The 14,106-nt window shown below is 48.2% G+C and overlaps 1 protein-coding gene across 1 annotated transcript; it reads right to left on the reverse strand.

Moving 5' to 3' along the window:
- Positions 1 to 290: 290 nt before the first annotated feature.
- SELENOW (selenoprotein W) lies at positions 291 to 5,457 on the reverse strand. Its single transcript, XM_063110260.1, has 6 exons — positions 5,333 to 5,457; positions 3,818 to 3,842; positions 3,676 to 3,729; positions 3,436 to 3,510; positions 3,226 to 3,324; positions 291 to 680 (listed from the first exon to the last, which is right to left on the reverse strand). Exons 1-5 carry the CDS (start codon positions 5,377 to 5,379, stop codon positions 3,244 to 3,246), a joined length of 282 nt encoding a protein of 93 aa, XP_062966330.1. The 5' UTR covers positions 5,380 to 5,457; the 3' UTR covers positions 291 to 680; positions 3,226 to 3,243.
- Positions 5,458 to 14,106: the final 8,649 nt, after the last annotated feature.

The raw sequence follows: 14,106 nt of genomic DNA on the forward strand, positions 1-14,106 counted from the left end.
TTATGGCAGCCCTAGCAGACCAGTAACTAGAGTCCAAAGAATTTGCAGCCACGGCAAGATTCTTATTTAAACAAAGGATCTGGGAGTCTCGGTTTGTTTAAATTAATGTCATCGTTGCACCTGCTTACCCCTTTGCATAATCTCAGAGTTGCCCTAAAGTGCTCACTTACTGGCATAGGGCCTAGCACACTGTGGGCACTCAACGCACACACAGTCATGAGTTTCTGGGACTGGGGACTGAAGGCAGGAGGCTCCAGGGGTAAAACAGGACACATTTCAGCACAAGCACATTCAGTTAAACTCATCCAATGTTTATTGAATAGTGAACCATTGTGAACACTGCCACAATCTGACACATCCTTCCCGATCCCTCTCTTGGCTTCCCCTTGAGAAGGAATCTTGGGGCAGGACCTCCCCCAAACTCCGGAGGGTAGACAGCAAGATGCAAGGAGAGATGGTGACAAGTGTGGGACAGGAAGGGTGGGCAGGGCATTGTGCAAGGGTAGATTCAGAGGAAGACACACACGCACTCCCACACAGAGGCAAAGACCAGGGGCGTCAACCTCTGCCCCCACCTGGCAGCCACAAGAACATCAGGGAAAGACCAGGTGTCCACAAGACATTTCAGTCCTTCCTGTCATGAAGCGTCAGCCAAGAGGGGCTAGGTCAAGGTCCCTGGGCTGTGGAGAGAAAAGGTAACAAAAACAGGATCAGCATGCAGGGACAGAGGCCAGGTTGGGGGTCCATGTGATGAGGAGATGGATGGAAATACAGGCCAAGAGAGAAACTGAGACACAGGAAAATCAGAAGCCCTTCGAGGGAAAGAAATTACACCCAACAAAGGGCCGGCCCGTGGCTCACTCAGGAGAGTGCGGTGCTGATAACACCAAGGCCCCAGGTTCGGATCCCTATATAGGGATGGCCGGTTAGCTCACTGGGAGAGCGTGGTGCTGACAACACCAAGTCAAGGGTTAAGATCCCCTTACCGGTCATCTTTTTAAAAAAAAAAAGAAAAGAAAAGAAATTATACCCAACAAAGCCAGCTGGGCTAAGACCTAGTTCTCAGTTGAGTTTGTAGCAAGGAATTTTGGTGAAGAAATGAGGCAGTCACGGAAGCACTGATAGGCAGCCACCTGCAGACCTTCCAGAAAACCTGCTGTGTACGTCCCACTGAGACACTTGGCTTCCAGAGAATCCATCAACAACTGGCATTATTTTCTTTGATACCCCAGTTGGCCCAAGCTCAGTGTCCCACACAGACCTCTTCAACTGATTGGTTTATCTACTGTGCAGGAGGGGAGTCACCTTGACCAAACAAAGGTCTGGCCCTTGCCCAACTCCTGGAAGGTAACATCTAAGCCCTTGGAATATCCTGCCTAATAAGAGTATCTTGCTTTACCTGGGCCATGCCAGTAGCCTAGATTAACAATGTGGTTTGTGTTGGGGGCATTGGGTCACATGGTATCAGCTTGACCTCTGGAGGGGCTGGAGACTAAGGTCAGCCACACAGGCAATCAGTCACGTCTACGTGACCAACCCCCAATAAAAACCTGAACAAGGCTGGGGTGGGCTTTTCCAGTCGGCAACATTGTTGCATATTGTCACACATCATTGCTGGCAGAATTAAGAGTTGTCTGCACAATTCCCTAGGACAGGACAACTGGAAGCTCCCAGCTGGTCTCTCCTAGACTCTGCCCCACATGCCTCTTCCCTTCACTGATCTTAATCTGTATCCTTTCAACTAATAAACTGTAACTGTGAGTACAGCAGGTCTGCTGAGTTCTCAGAGTTGTCCTACTGAACCGCTGAACCTGAGGGTGGTCTTAGGGACATCCTGAAACTGTACCCTCAAAACACACAAACAAGAACCTCTCCTCCCACACTGTCTGCAGTTTTCTTCCCCTCTCTCCTTTCTCTTATATCATCGCCTGATTGACCTCTCTGGAATCCAAGTAAACTTTGGGGTGAATTAAGTAGATGACATGCAACTTTGGAATTATGCAATTTTTTTTCTTTGGGGGAGATTCACTTCATTTCAGATCTGCACATGAGGCAAGACGTTATTTGTATTTTCATATTTCATTACTTTAAATGCCATGTCCAAATTCACATTGAACGTGACCTCATTCTACTCAGGTAAAGAATTCTAGGAAATTGGAGCATGAGGGTAAAGCATTTGAGGCTAGTCTTCCGGCAAAAAGCACACTGGGAACAGGTACTGGGATGGGACACTCAGTTATAGATTACCATGAAATGGGGACTGGTACTGAAGTTTAGAGAGTGGTAGTAAGTGGTTTTAGGCTCTGGCGTGTCAGACACCAGAACTTAGTTCTAGACTGGGTTAGAACTGGTGCCCAGTTCTAAAGTAGGTTAGGTTTGGAGCTCATCTGGAAAACATTATACATATGGCCTGAAAACTGAAAATAAGGTTCAGAGGGTAGTAGAAAGCAGTTCCATGTTCCAGAGGGTTAACACAGAAATTGCTACTTGTTCTGGAATATACTATTTTGAAAACTAGTACTTGACTCGGAGCACATTAGGAACTAGTAGTCAGATCTAGGAACTAGTAGTCAATTCCAGTGCTTAGGAATTGCAGTGCAATTCACACTTCTCAAGTGCTGCGTTGGGAAGGGGTGCCAAGGTTTACAGTGTGTTGGGAGCTAGTATTGCATTTGATTCTAGACTGTATTAGGGGAGCTAGAAGTTAGTTCTAAGGTCGTTTTGGAGCAGGTGATCCCTTGTAGAGTTAGCTTTTGTTTCTAGAGCATTCTTGGACAATTCTAAAGAGGGTGTTTCTGGAGTTGGGGTCAACTCTTGAATGCTCCTAGAACCAGATCTCAGGTTCAGAGACTGATAATTAGTGATGTAGTTGAAAGTGTTCAGCATGGGAACTCTGTCTCAAAACATGCTGGGAATTTGCACTGACACTTACACAGCCCAGTGGGTTGGAAACTGTTTCCTGGCAATGAAACAAAAACCCAAAGTTCCAGATTCTGAGTTGATGGGTCTCTTAGCACCTTTCATTCCCAAACCAGGAGACCCATTTTAGGGCAGCCTTATGACCCCACCCTGTACCACCCCAGGTCTAATTTCCATCCTCCCGCTCTAGAGACACACCTGGCATATCCCCATCTCCCAGATTCTCCACCCTAGGATGGGGAGTTAGTGCATGGGGTAGGGGGAAGATCTAAAGGGTGGATCCCCACTTCAGTCAGTTCCCCTCACCTCTGCCTTCACGGCACATTAGCCCTGAGCCAAGGCAGCTTTGATGGCGGCCACCAGCTTCAGAAACTTGCTCTCTGTGTCCACATAGCCATCACCTCTCTGAGGAGGGGAAGAAAAGGGAAGGAGTAAGCTGGGACCAAGACAGCAACCTCAGCCCCAATCCCATGCTAGCTCAAAAATGAGAAAGGACAGACGGACAGACAGACGTACCTTCTTGGAGTGAACCAACTTCCCTGCTACCATCACTTCAAAGAACCCGGTGGCCTGGGGAGTCCCCTCGCCGCACTGAGAGGGGGAGATGTTGGAGAGGCTGAGATACCCTCCTTTTCCAAGGGAACGGACAACATGGGCGAAGGGGGTAGGGGTAAACCTAACCCACCCCCACTGCCGTCCAGGCCTGAGGGACAAACTGACAATGTGTGATTTCTCTTCCCCACCCCCAAGACTCACAATATCCAAGCATCCGGGGAACTCATCTTCTAACTTCTTCTTGAGCTGAAGATACTGAAAATAGGGTGGGACGTCACAGCAGGGATCACGCTACACCTCCCCCACCTTCCAGGGATGCCTCGTGGTAGGCCACTCTGCTTACCTTGGACTTGTAGCCTCAAGCGCCACTGGTAGGAGAGAGTCCAGAGAGTGGACAGGTGGGCATCCAGGGAGAGGAGAGGCAGGCAGCAGAGGGGAGAAGTGAAGGAGGGGCAGGAAAAGATAAAGAAAAACACAAGTAACAGAACAGACGAGGCAACAGATATCCTCAAGAGAAAAGAAACACACACATCAGACACAGAGGTGGGAGGAGGTGGGGCACAGAAAAGAGGTAGACACCACACAGAGATATACAAAGAAAACCCAATGCGAGCAAGAGAGAGAAAAGGTAGAGAAGGGAGAGGTAGAAAAAGCGGAGGATGAGGAGCCCACAAGTATGAGACAGAGAAGGCAACAACAGGGAGGGGAACCAAAAGAACTGGATTAGGATAAGAACTGCATGAATAATATCCCTACCCACAGCACTTGGAGGGTCTAAGGAAAACCCTGCTTTCCTGGATTCGGAACCCCTTTCCCAGTCCCCTGGATGAAATACAAGCTTCCCCAACGCCCACAGTAGGCTATTCTGGGACTGGAATCTGGTGCAGAAGCCTCGTGAGCGCCTGAAAATGTCACTCCAACCTCTGCATTGTCGAGTAAGCAGACGTTTCTAAAGCCGGGATGGATCAGCGCCCGGTTGGGCATTACACAGACAGTGGGGCCAGAGGCCGGGTTCTAGTAACCTCCATAACCTGCAGTCTGCACCTCATGCTGCTGACCTGCCGTGCCCCACTCCCACCCAGCCTGTTTCATCATCTGTAAGATGGAGCTAAAATTCCCCTCCCTCAAAGGGTTCCTGGGAGGGGAAATTCACTGAACACGTATTTATCAAGGGCCTAGGTTTCTTGGAGGATAAAGCAGTTAACAAAACCGAGGAAATCTCCTGCCTTCCTAAGACTTTCCCTCTAGCGGGAGAATTAGATCAAACGTGTTTAGCGACGACATGCAGCACTCCACCGAGAGTAACTATTAATAACACCCTACCTCTCACTACAGATGGGGAAACTGAGGCCAGAAAAGAGGTAGGGTTAGTGACCAAGGGCACTCGGTGGGCAGAGGCCGGGAATGTATTCATTCAAGTCCTTTCCTTTCCAAACACTGGCAGGAACATCCTCGAACCTTCTCGACTCTAGGCGTCCCCACCCAGTGACTGTTCAGGATACTGGGGGAGGGGAAATCTAAGGGGGGACGCAGGCTTAGGTCCCATTACAAAAACTGACCTCCACCCCTTCATCAAAATGAACCCGAGTCGGGTGTTTAAAACGGGACACACACACGTGTCACTTCCACCTTTCATAAGCTGAGATGTCCGGCCTGTCACAACCCGGGAACGGGGACTAATGCCTTGTGCTGCTGGCCCGTCCTCGCGCCCACTCCACCCCATCCTGTCACACGGGAATCCCTCTTCGCAGAGGGTCCGCCAGCGGCCTCCCCCGACGCTCCCAGCCCCGGCTCGGGCCGGACGGAGGATGGGGCGTGAGCGGGGCTCAGGGAGGGGACCTCTGGCCGCCGCGCTTACCAATAAACGACTCGGACGGCGAGCCCCATGACTCGCGACCGCAACATCCGCGGGAGAGCGGACGCCACACCCGGACGGCTGCGCACGCGGACGCGGACGCCTTAGGTCTGCGCTGCGACGTCCGCACGTCCGCAGAGGCGGTTACTCCGCGTTCCATGGCGCGCACCAACGCCGGGGGAGCGCAGGGTGGAGCGGCACCACGGCAGGGCTAGGGGCCCCGACCGCCATCCCGAAGTCCCCACGCCGAAGCCTCCGTCCTGTCCCCCTGTCGGGCTAGACAGCGTCTCGGTCGAGGGAGTCTCCGGGACGAGCCCTGCACGTTCCCTCCCATGTTCCCCCCACCGGGCTGGAATGGTGCAGCCCCACGGGGGCGGTTCAGGACCAACCGCCCGGGACGGGACGGAAACGGAGTTGGCCGCAAGGGTGGGCTGGGAGGCGCGCCGCGCAGGGAATTGGTGGGAACGGTTCTCGGGCCCTTCTCCTCCCGGAAGAGGGCGGGAAGGGCGAGTCCAGAAGGGTTAGGGGTGGACGCTGGGGCTTAGACGCGGAAGCTGAGGCTTCCGGTGAGCGCTCAGGGGGGGACCCCAACTGCCGAGCAGCGGGGCCGGGCGCCGCCTGCTCCCCGTGCAGCCCCTCTGTCTGTGTCTTCCTGCCGAATCCAATCGGAAGGATTCATGGAAAGTGCAACTGAATGGAAGGGTTGGGGCGCGGATGCCTCTCTCTGAGCCTCAGTTTCTCCGTCTGAGAGACAAGCGTAATGGCCTGCGGGGAATGTTCATTCATTTAACAAATATGTACAGCGTACCTACATGCAGCCCTAGCTGCCAGGGACATGGCGATGAATAAATAGACAAAGTCCTTTCCCTCATGGGAGTAATTTGGGAAGTGAGGATGAAGGGCGTGAAGCAACGTGAAAATAGTACTTCCCTGCTGGGGTTGATGTGAACGTTGAATGAGGTCACACACATGGAAAGAACTAGAACAGCGTCTGGCACATGGGGATCGGTCAATAATGTTGAACTCTACCCAGGGTCTTGCTGCCCCCAGCTTCTATCTCCAGCCTCCGTGGTCCTCGCCTGTCAGAACCCTGACCAAGGTCAAGTGCCACTCCAACTCCTTCTCTGGCTGCGTGACCTCTGATCCAGGTTGTCTTGGAAAGATTAATGAGCGAATTATGTTGAGCACCTAACACAGGGCTGGGAGAAGAGTGAACCTCCCATAAATGTAGGTTTCTTTCTGTGGCTCCCAGGGCCTTCAGAACAGAAGCCCAAACCTTAGCATGACCTGCCCCTGCCTGGTCCCTTGGCTTTCCTCTTGTCTCTTCTCTCGATGCCCCAGCCACATGGAACCACTACATTTTCATGACAGACGTCACCCACTTTCCTGCCCCTGGGCCTTTGCACATGCTGTTTCTACCCTCTGCTGCTGCCTGACTCCTGCCCATACTCCAAGAATCAGCTCTGATGTAAGCAAAACTTTGTGCTTCAGTGGAAGACTATGCTTTGTCCATGGCACATCTCTTATTCATGTGCTAGGGCTGTCCTCACTAATTACCACAAACAGTGGCTTAAACTACTGGAATTTATTGTTTCAGAGTTCTGGAGGCCAGAAGTCTGAAATCAAGGTGTCAGCAGGATTGGTTCCTTCTGAAGTCTGGGAGGGAGAATCTGTTCCAGCCTCTCACCTAGTCTCTGGGGGTTCGCTGGCAGTCTTTGGCGTTCCTTGTCTTGTAGAAGCATCACCTGGATCTCTGCCTTCATCGTCATATGGTGTTCTCGGTGTATGTGTGTGTCTGTGTCTGTGTCTAAATTTCCCCATTTTATAAGTCATGTTGGATTAGTGGCCCACCCTGTACCAGTATAACCTCATCTTAACTAATTACAGCTGCAACAACCCTATTTCCACATAAAGTCACATTCTGAGGTTTGAGGGGTTAGGATGCCAACATATGAGTTTTGGATGGAGCACAATTCAACTCAACAATGCTGACCAGAGTTATCTGATTTAATACCAAAGTTGAAGGTTTGGATCCCTTTACAAGCCAGCTGCCTATATATAAATATATATATTCTATGGGATTTATTTTATAACTCTGTAAATTGTAGATAAGCTATCGCAGTGCAAAATCACTCTTCTCTACAAGCGTGCTAATAAATTCTGTGGTGGAGGGACAACCCTCACACCTCAAATGTTTTGCCTCCATTTGCACATTCATTTCAATATTCCTGATCTATTAATGTGTTCTTTGATTCTCCTTTGAACTAGTAACACCTCACGGTTCCCTCCTTAATGAGTTTAGTCAGATCTTTCACACGTGTTCACTTTTAGATCTGTAGGAGAGTCATGATTTTCCCTTTTTTTCTTGAATTATCTTTTAACAGTACTATATTCAAGGAAGCCCTCTCTGAGCCCCTTGGGCTGGTTCAGGGCCGCCTATGGGCTCCTCCATCGCTGCCCCAACCACTCTGGTTGTCATGGGTCAAGTGCCCCACTGATGTTCCCAGCACACCCCGCAAGCGGCCAGGCTCAGGGCTGAAGCTCAGAGGATGCTTTGTTGACCAGGCTCAGGGCTGAGAACTTCCCAGGGACCTGAAGAGAGAAGGGACACCCCCTCCTCTTTTGCCACTGAGAACAAAGAGGTCTCTGTTGCCCAGACGTTAGGGAGGCTGGAGGAATTAGTAATGATTTTTAGGCTTGGAAGCCAGGTCGCCTGCGTGTGCTCTCACTCTTGCTCTCGTAGTTATACACACACTTACCAACAGTAACACACAAGCACTCACCCCCATGCAGTTAAACATCCAGACAAAACCAACCCAGCCAAAGACACAACAATACATCAACACACACCTTTATTCAGCCACTCAACAACACAAAAGCACTCCAAGCTTTGACAACAGCCCAGTCCATACCCAGCCGGTGTCACAATACACATCTAAATGCACAACGCAAAATGGAAGACACCTCCACCCCGCCACATGGTGGGACACACATCTGTATCCCAGACACACGATAACACAACACACACATATACAGTCAGGGGCACAAAAGTGCACCCAGGATCCAGCTCACATACCAAGCACACACTGCCGAATTTGGACACACAACAGCACAGCAGTACACAGAGACATGATCACTAATAATGCCTACTTACACACAGCAACACACAACTCCATCTGCCCTGCAGAGAGACAGCTGCACAATAACACAATAACACAATAGCACACTCCATCATCCAGCAAGGGAAAAAACACACATGAGACTATAGAACACACGTTGCTACACTTGGTGGCAGCCATTGACATACAATGGCACAGCTACATACACACACACACACTCCACACACATTAACAATTAACAATAACCCAGCCACACTCCCAGACAAACTCTCACTCAGATACATTTGGACGTGAACACTATAGCAAACACATACAGACCCAGGCAACACCACAGGGACACACCCAACAGAGATACTGTAGTCCAGTTACACAACACACAGAATCTGCCACTCACAGCTGCACAGTGGCCCTCGCCTAGGCCTGGGGACATGCAGTAAACAGACAAAGTCCCTGCTTCCTGGGACTCACCTTCTGGTTGAGGAAATGGACCTGGGCAAACATAAATATGTATTCTGTGAGGTCATCCTGAGAGCTGGAGAGAAAGGTAGTGCCAGGGGCAGGGAACAGGGAGGGGGAGTTTTGTAAATAAATCAGGGAAGGCAGCTGATGTTATTGATAAGGGCAACCCGCTGTTGTCAATAGCACCGACTTCTGGCCCTAAGAGACAGGAACTCTTTACAGATAGGCAGACTGAGGCACTTGCCTGAGGGTACACAGAGCATGGATTTGAACCCGACTGTCTGGCATTGGAGCCTATGCTCTGATCCACCTTCCTGTGGGCAAGATGCAGAAAGGTGGAGGCAGGTGGAGTGGGGCTTGGGGGGTGTGAGGGACCCCAAATGTTCCAAGGGGTGAAGGAGGCCTAGACTTCCAAGAGGCCAGGAAGCCCAGCCTCTGCTTCATACCTGCCGCAGGAAAGATGTTGCTGTGATCTGTGCCCACCTGGTGCCCCTGCAGAGCAACGGGCAAACCCCTTCATGTATTTCGATGTCTTCAACACCTGGGTGCAGGTGAGGTTGGCGGTGGAGCCCCTTCTGTCCATCTGTCTGTTTCTCTGTAGAAGTGTCTCATTGTGATTTTAATTTGCATTTTCCTAAAGACTAATGATGTGGAGCATCTTTCCATGTGTTTATTTGCCATCATATATCTTCTTCGATGGCATGTCGATTTGTTCAAATCTTTTGCCCATTTTTTATTGGGTTGTTCATCTTATTAAGTTGTAAGAGTTCTTTACATATTCTAGAAGCAAGTCCTTTGTCAGATGTATGTTTTGCAAATATTTTCCCAGTCTGTAGCTTGCCTTTTCATTTCTGTAACACTGTCTTTTGAACATCAAACGACTTTTATTTTGATGAAGTCAGATTTATTTTTTCTTTAATTGTACTTCATGCTTTTTGTGTCATATTTGAGATATCTATGTCAAAGGTATGGTCATTAAGTCTTTCTTCTAAGTTTTTTTATAGAAGTTTTGTAGTTTGAGCTCTTCTTTTAGATCTTATGTTTCTCCTTTCCGGATCTGGCTTCTAATCTTGTCCAAATCAATCACTACCACATGGCCTCTTTGAAATAAAGATTTAGCCTGCAAGTAGTAAGGAGGGGAGGCCTGGTATGCAGAAATTAGTTAACATATTGAGATCTGAGAGATGGGTGTAAAAAAAAAAGAAAAAGAGAAAAAGGAAATAGTGGCTCAATGTGCCTAGACTGTTTGAACAAAACAACATGATCTATGCTGAGTGCCTGATTTCCTTCTGCGATTCTGGGATTTTGGTACATGCTAGGCAGAAGGTGCCTATCAACCAGCCCCCAATAAAAACCTTGAGTGCTAAGTCTCTAATAGACTTGGCTGGGTAGAAATATGGCACCCATGTTGCCACATTTTTGTTACTGGTGAAGCCCCACGTGATGGCATTTTTCCCTTATGATCTGGTGTGGGTCCTTTCTATGTCACTGTAATAATCAACCATTTGCTGACCCTCCCCCGCCCCGAGTCCCTCTAACGGATCTCCGAATTTGGGGGTGGCTTGGGAACCCCAACAAAACTGGTCACCCTAGTCAGACCCAGATGGAGAGGGAAGAACAGGAAAGAAAAAGTAAAACACAACTAGAGCCACCACTCTCCACCCCCCCACCCCTCCACACACACACTGTCCTTTTGTGTTTGGACTTCAGGGAGAAAGGCTGGCAGGAAGCGTTGGGAGTGAGCAGTACTAAAGCCATGTTGGGACCTACAATCGCATGGGCTATAGGCAAACGTTAAAAAGACACAGTTTTTTTTCTTAGCATGCATTTCTCTGAGTTCCCTCTTTTCCCATGGTTATTTGATATTTTGAACCTTGGTTATTGGACAAGATGACAATATTTACATGAATGTAAAGTTGTTTTCCAGCCACACTGCAGCTGCAGACTTGCTACAAAACATGTACTATCCAGACTCTGAGAAACCAAGGGAGACACCAATAAAGTTATGCTGATTCCACCCCCAATCAGGACCCTAAAATCTGTTTGCTATCTAAATTAACATCAAGGATGAGAACGGAAACCAGACGGACCCTTGGTGAGACCCTGCACCTGGCTCCTGGCACAGAGCCCCCACAGCTCACGTCCCCTCCCTCCTGATTTTTGCTTCCCACGTTTCGTTCCCTCAACCCCCTCTTTAAAAACCCCTCAGTATGGGCCGGCCCGTGGCTCACTCGGGAGAGTGTGGTGCTGATAACACCAAGGCCACGGGTTCAGATCCTATATAGGGATGGCTGGTTTGCTCACTTGGGAGAGCGTGTTGCTGACAACACCAAGTCAAGGGTTAAGATCCCCTTACCGGTCATCTTTAAAAAAATAAAAATAAAAATAAAAACCCCTCAGTAAACCTGAGTCTTTGAGATGTCTTTAGTCTGGCCGTTCTCCTTCAGGTTTACTGGAAAGATGGCTTAGCCCAACATCTGTCCTTAGGTCACCCGTGTTCCTTAGTAAAGCTGACTTCCTATTCCACCAATATTTGACTTTTGAGTGGTTTGTTTTTGAAACAGAGTAGGCAGCTAGACCTGGGTTTGGTAACAAGACTTCAGCAAGCCTAAGCCAGAAGCAGAATAACCTGGGGTGACAGATTTTGGCGAGTCAAGCCAGAGTTTTTGTTTGGGGCCGGCAGCCAGACTTGGGCCCTGTAACAGAATCATTTTATGAAATAAAAGTTCTACTACACTTGGTAGGGTAAGAATGGGTATTTTTCACAGGTTTGGGATTTAAGGCAAACTCCTACATTTAAAAGGTTTTTTGTTTGTTTGTTTTTGACAGCTGGCCAGTACTGGGATCCAAACCCTTGGCCTTGGTGTTAGCAGCATCGCGCTCTACAGAGTGAGCTAACTGGCCGGAAAGGTTTTGAATATAATGCAAATTCCAAATGCATATTTCCAGCCCAGGGATTTCTCCTGAATTCCAGATTTTTGCATCCTACTTGACGTCTACACTTGGGCGTCTAACAGGCATCTCAAACCCAAATTCCTGATTTCTCCACCTCTACCACACTCCTTCAGTCTTCTCCTTCTCAGGAAATAACTCCAGAACAAGACCAAAAATCTCAGAGTCACCTTTGACTCTTTTTTTTTTCCTCAGAGTTCAGCCAATTATGGTGGATCTACTTTCAAAATACATCCTGGGTATAGGGCCGGCCTGTGGCTCACTCGGGAGAGTGTGGTGCTGATAGCACCAAGGCCATGGGTTCAGATCCCCTTACCAGCCAGTTACCAAAAAAAATTTAAAAAAGAGGTGGGGGAAGTTGGCCAGTTAGCTCAGTTGGTCAGAACACAATGTTATAACACCAAGGTCAAGGGTTCAGAACCCCATACCAGCCTGCCACCAAAAAAACAAAGCAATCACTTCCCACTTCTTTCCCTCCAGACCATGGCACCATGGATTTGCTTTCTGCCTCTATGGATTTCCCTATTTTGGACATTTCACACAAATGGAATCACACCGTCTCAGTGCCCTAGTGTGTCTGATTGAGCACGATGTGTTTGAGATTCGTCCACACCGTAGCACGTATCCACCTCGGAGTTTTTGCATTACTCTTCTCTCTGCTTGGAACGCTGTTCCTACAGACAGTCGCAGGGTCCTCTCCTCACTTCCTCTAGATCTTTGCTCAAGTGTCACTTCTCAATGTTATCTTCCCTGCCATCTTAAAACTGCAACGCCTCCTCCAGCACTCTGCACTTCCTCTTCCTTGACATTCTGCGTCTCTTACCTACTATGATTTTTCTAAGTTGTTATTCGTCTCTAGAGAATACTCTAGAATGTGCATTCTGAGTTTTTCTGTTTTGTCCTCTTCCCCAGTATGTGCCTAACAACTAAAGGCAGTGAGTGGCATCCATGGGCACTCAGTAAATACTTGTCACATGAATGCATCTTTAAGAAAATACTTAGTAAGCTTACTGTTGAATCACTTGTATAAATGGATACAATGGTGGACATCATTAATTTCTACAAAAACCATCTATAAAACGACATGTCATTTATCTGAATGTTCATAAACATTTGAAATAATTGAATCATTTAAAAACCTTATATGAAACAGGAACAAAAACTCAGTCATTTGTTAACACCAAGAGAATTCTTATCTTTCCGTCCCTGTAGTCATTCTTCTCTCTCTCTCTGGGCAAGTATCAGGCACTTAGAATTCAGGCTTGGGTTTGGGGCGGGAGAGGGCATCCATTTAATTTCCTGTCCAGACAAGCACTTGGCTGATAAGAAGCCGATTTATATCCTTAAAGGGAAAAGGCTTATTTCAGATTTAATTTTTTTTAAAGTAGAGCTTATAGATTGTTCTACCAGGGGCAGAATTTTCCAAAGACCAAGTAAGTTCCCATGAGGCCTTTCAGTTTGCACAGAGTGTACTCTACCCCAACACAGCTGCACACAGTGGAAGCAGGAATACGGTGTGAATTATCCTGGTGAATATGGCACCAAAAGGAGCCAGGACAAGTATTTAGGTACAGGCAACAGAGAGGAATACTGTATCTGCAGGATCCTGGGAGCGTTCGGTGGTACTGATGACATGGGTATTTCCTGAAATGTCACCTTCAAGTGAGGCCTTCCCTGACCAATCTTTTCCTTTCCTTTTTTTTTTTTCTTTACCTTTTTTTTTTTTCTACATAGTAAAGCGCACAAATCTTAAATGTACAAGTTGGTGAACTTTTTGTATGTATAACACCATTTAACCACCTCAGATCAAGATACAGACTATTTTCAGTTACCCAAGTTCTCTTGTGCATCCTCCCAGTCAAGTAATCTCCCCACAAAGGTCACCACTGTCCTGACTTCATATCACCATAGCTTGGTTCGACCTGTTCTAGAACTTCATATAAATGCAATAATACATATAGTGCGTACTCTCTATATCTGGATTCTTTCCCTTCACATTTTGTCTACGGTGAGTGGGATGGATGGATGAATGTACGGATGAATCAGTGGATGGGTGGATGAGTAGGAGGATGGGTGGATGGATGGAGAGTGGCTGGATGGGTGGCTGGATGGATGGATGATGGGTGGACTGATGGATGGATAGATGTATGAATGGATGGATAGATGAGTAAATGAACGAACGAATGGATGGATGGATGGATGGTTGCATGGATGAGTGGATCAATGGACGGAGGGATGAGTGAATGG

Source organism: Cynocephalus volans, chromosome 10 (assembly GCF_027409185.1).
Source record: "Cynocephalus volans isolate mCynVol1 chromosome 10, mCynVol1.pri, whole genome shotgun sequence".
Taxonomy (NCBI): Eukaryota; Metazoa; Chordata; class Mammalia; order Dermoptera; family Cynocephalidae; genus Cynocephalus; species Cynocephalus volans.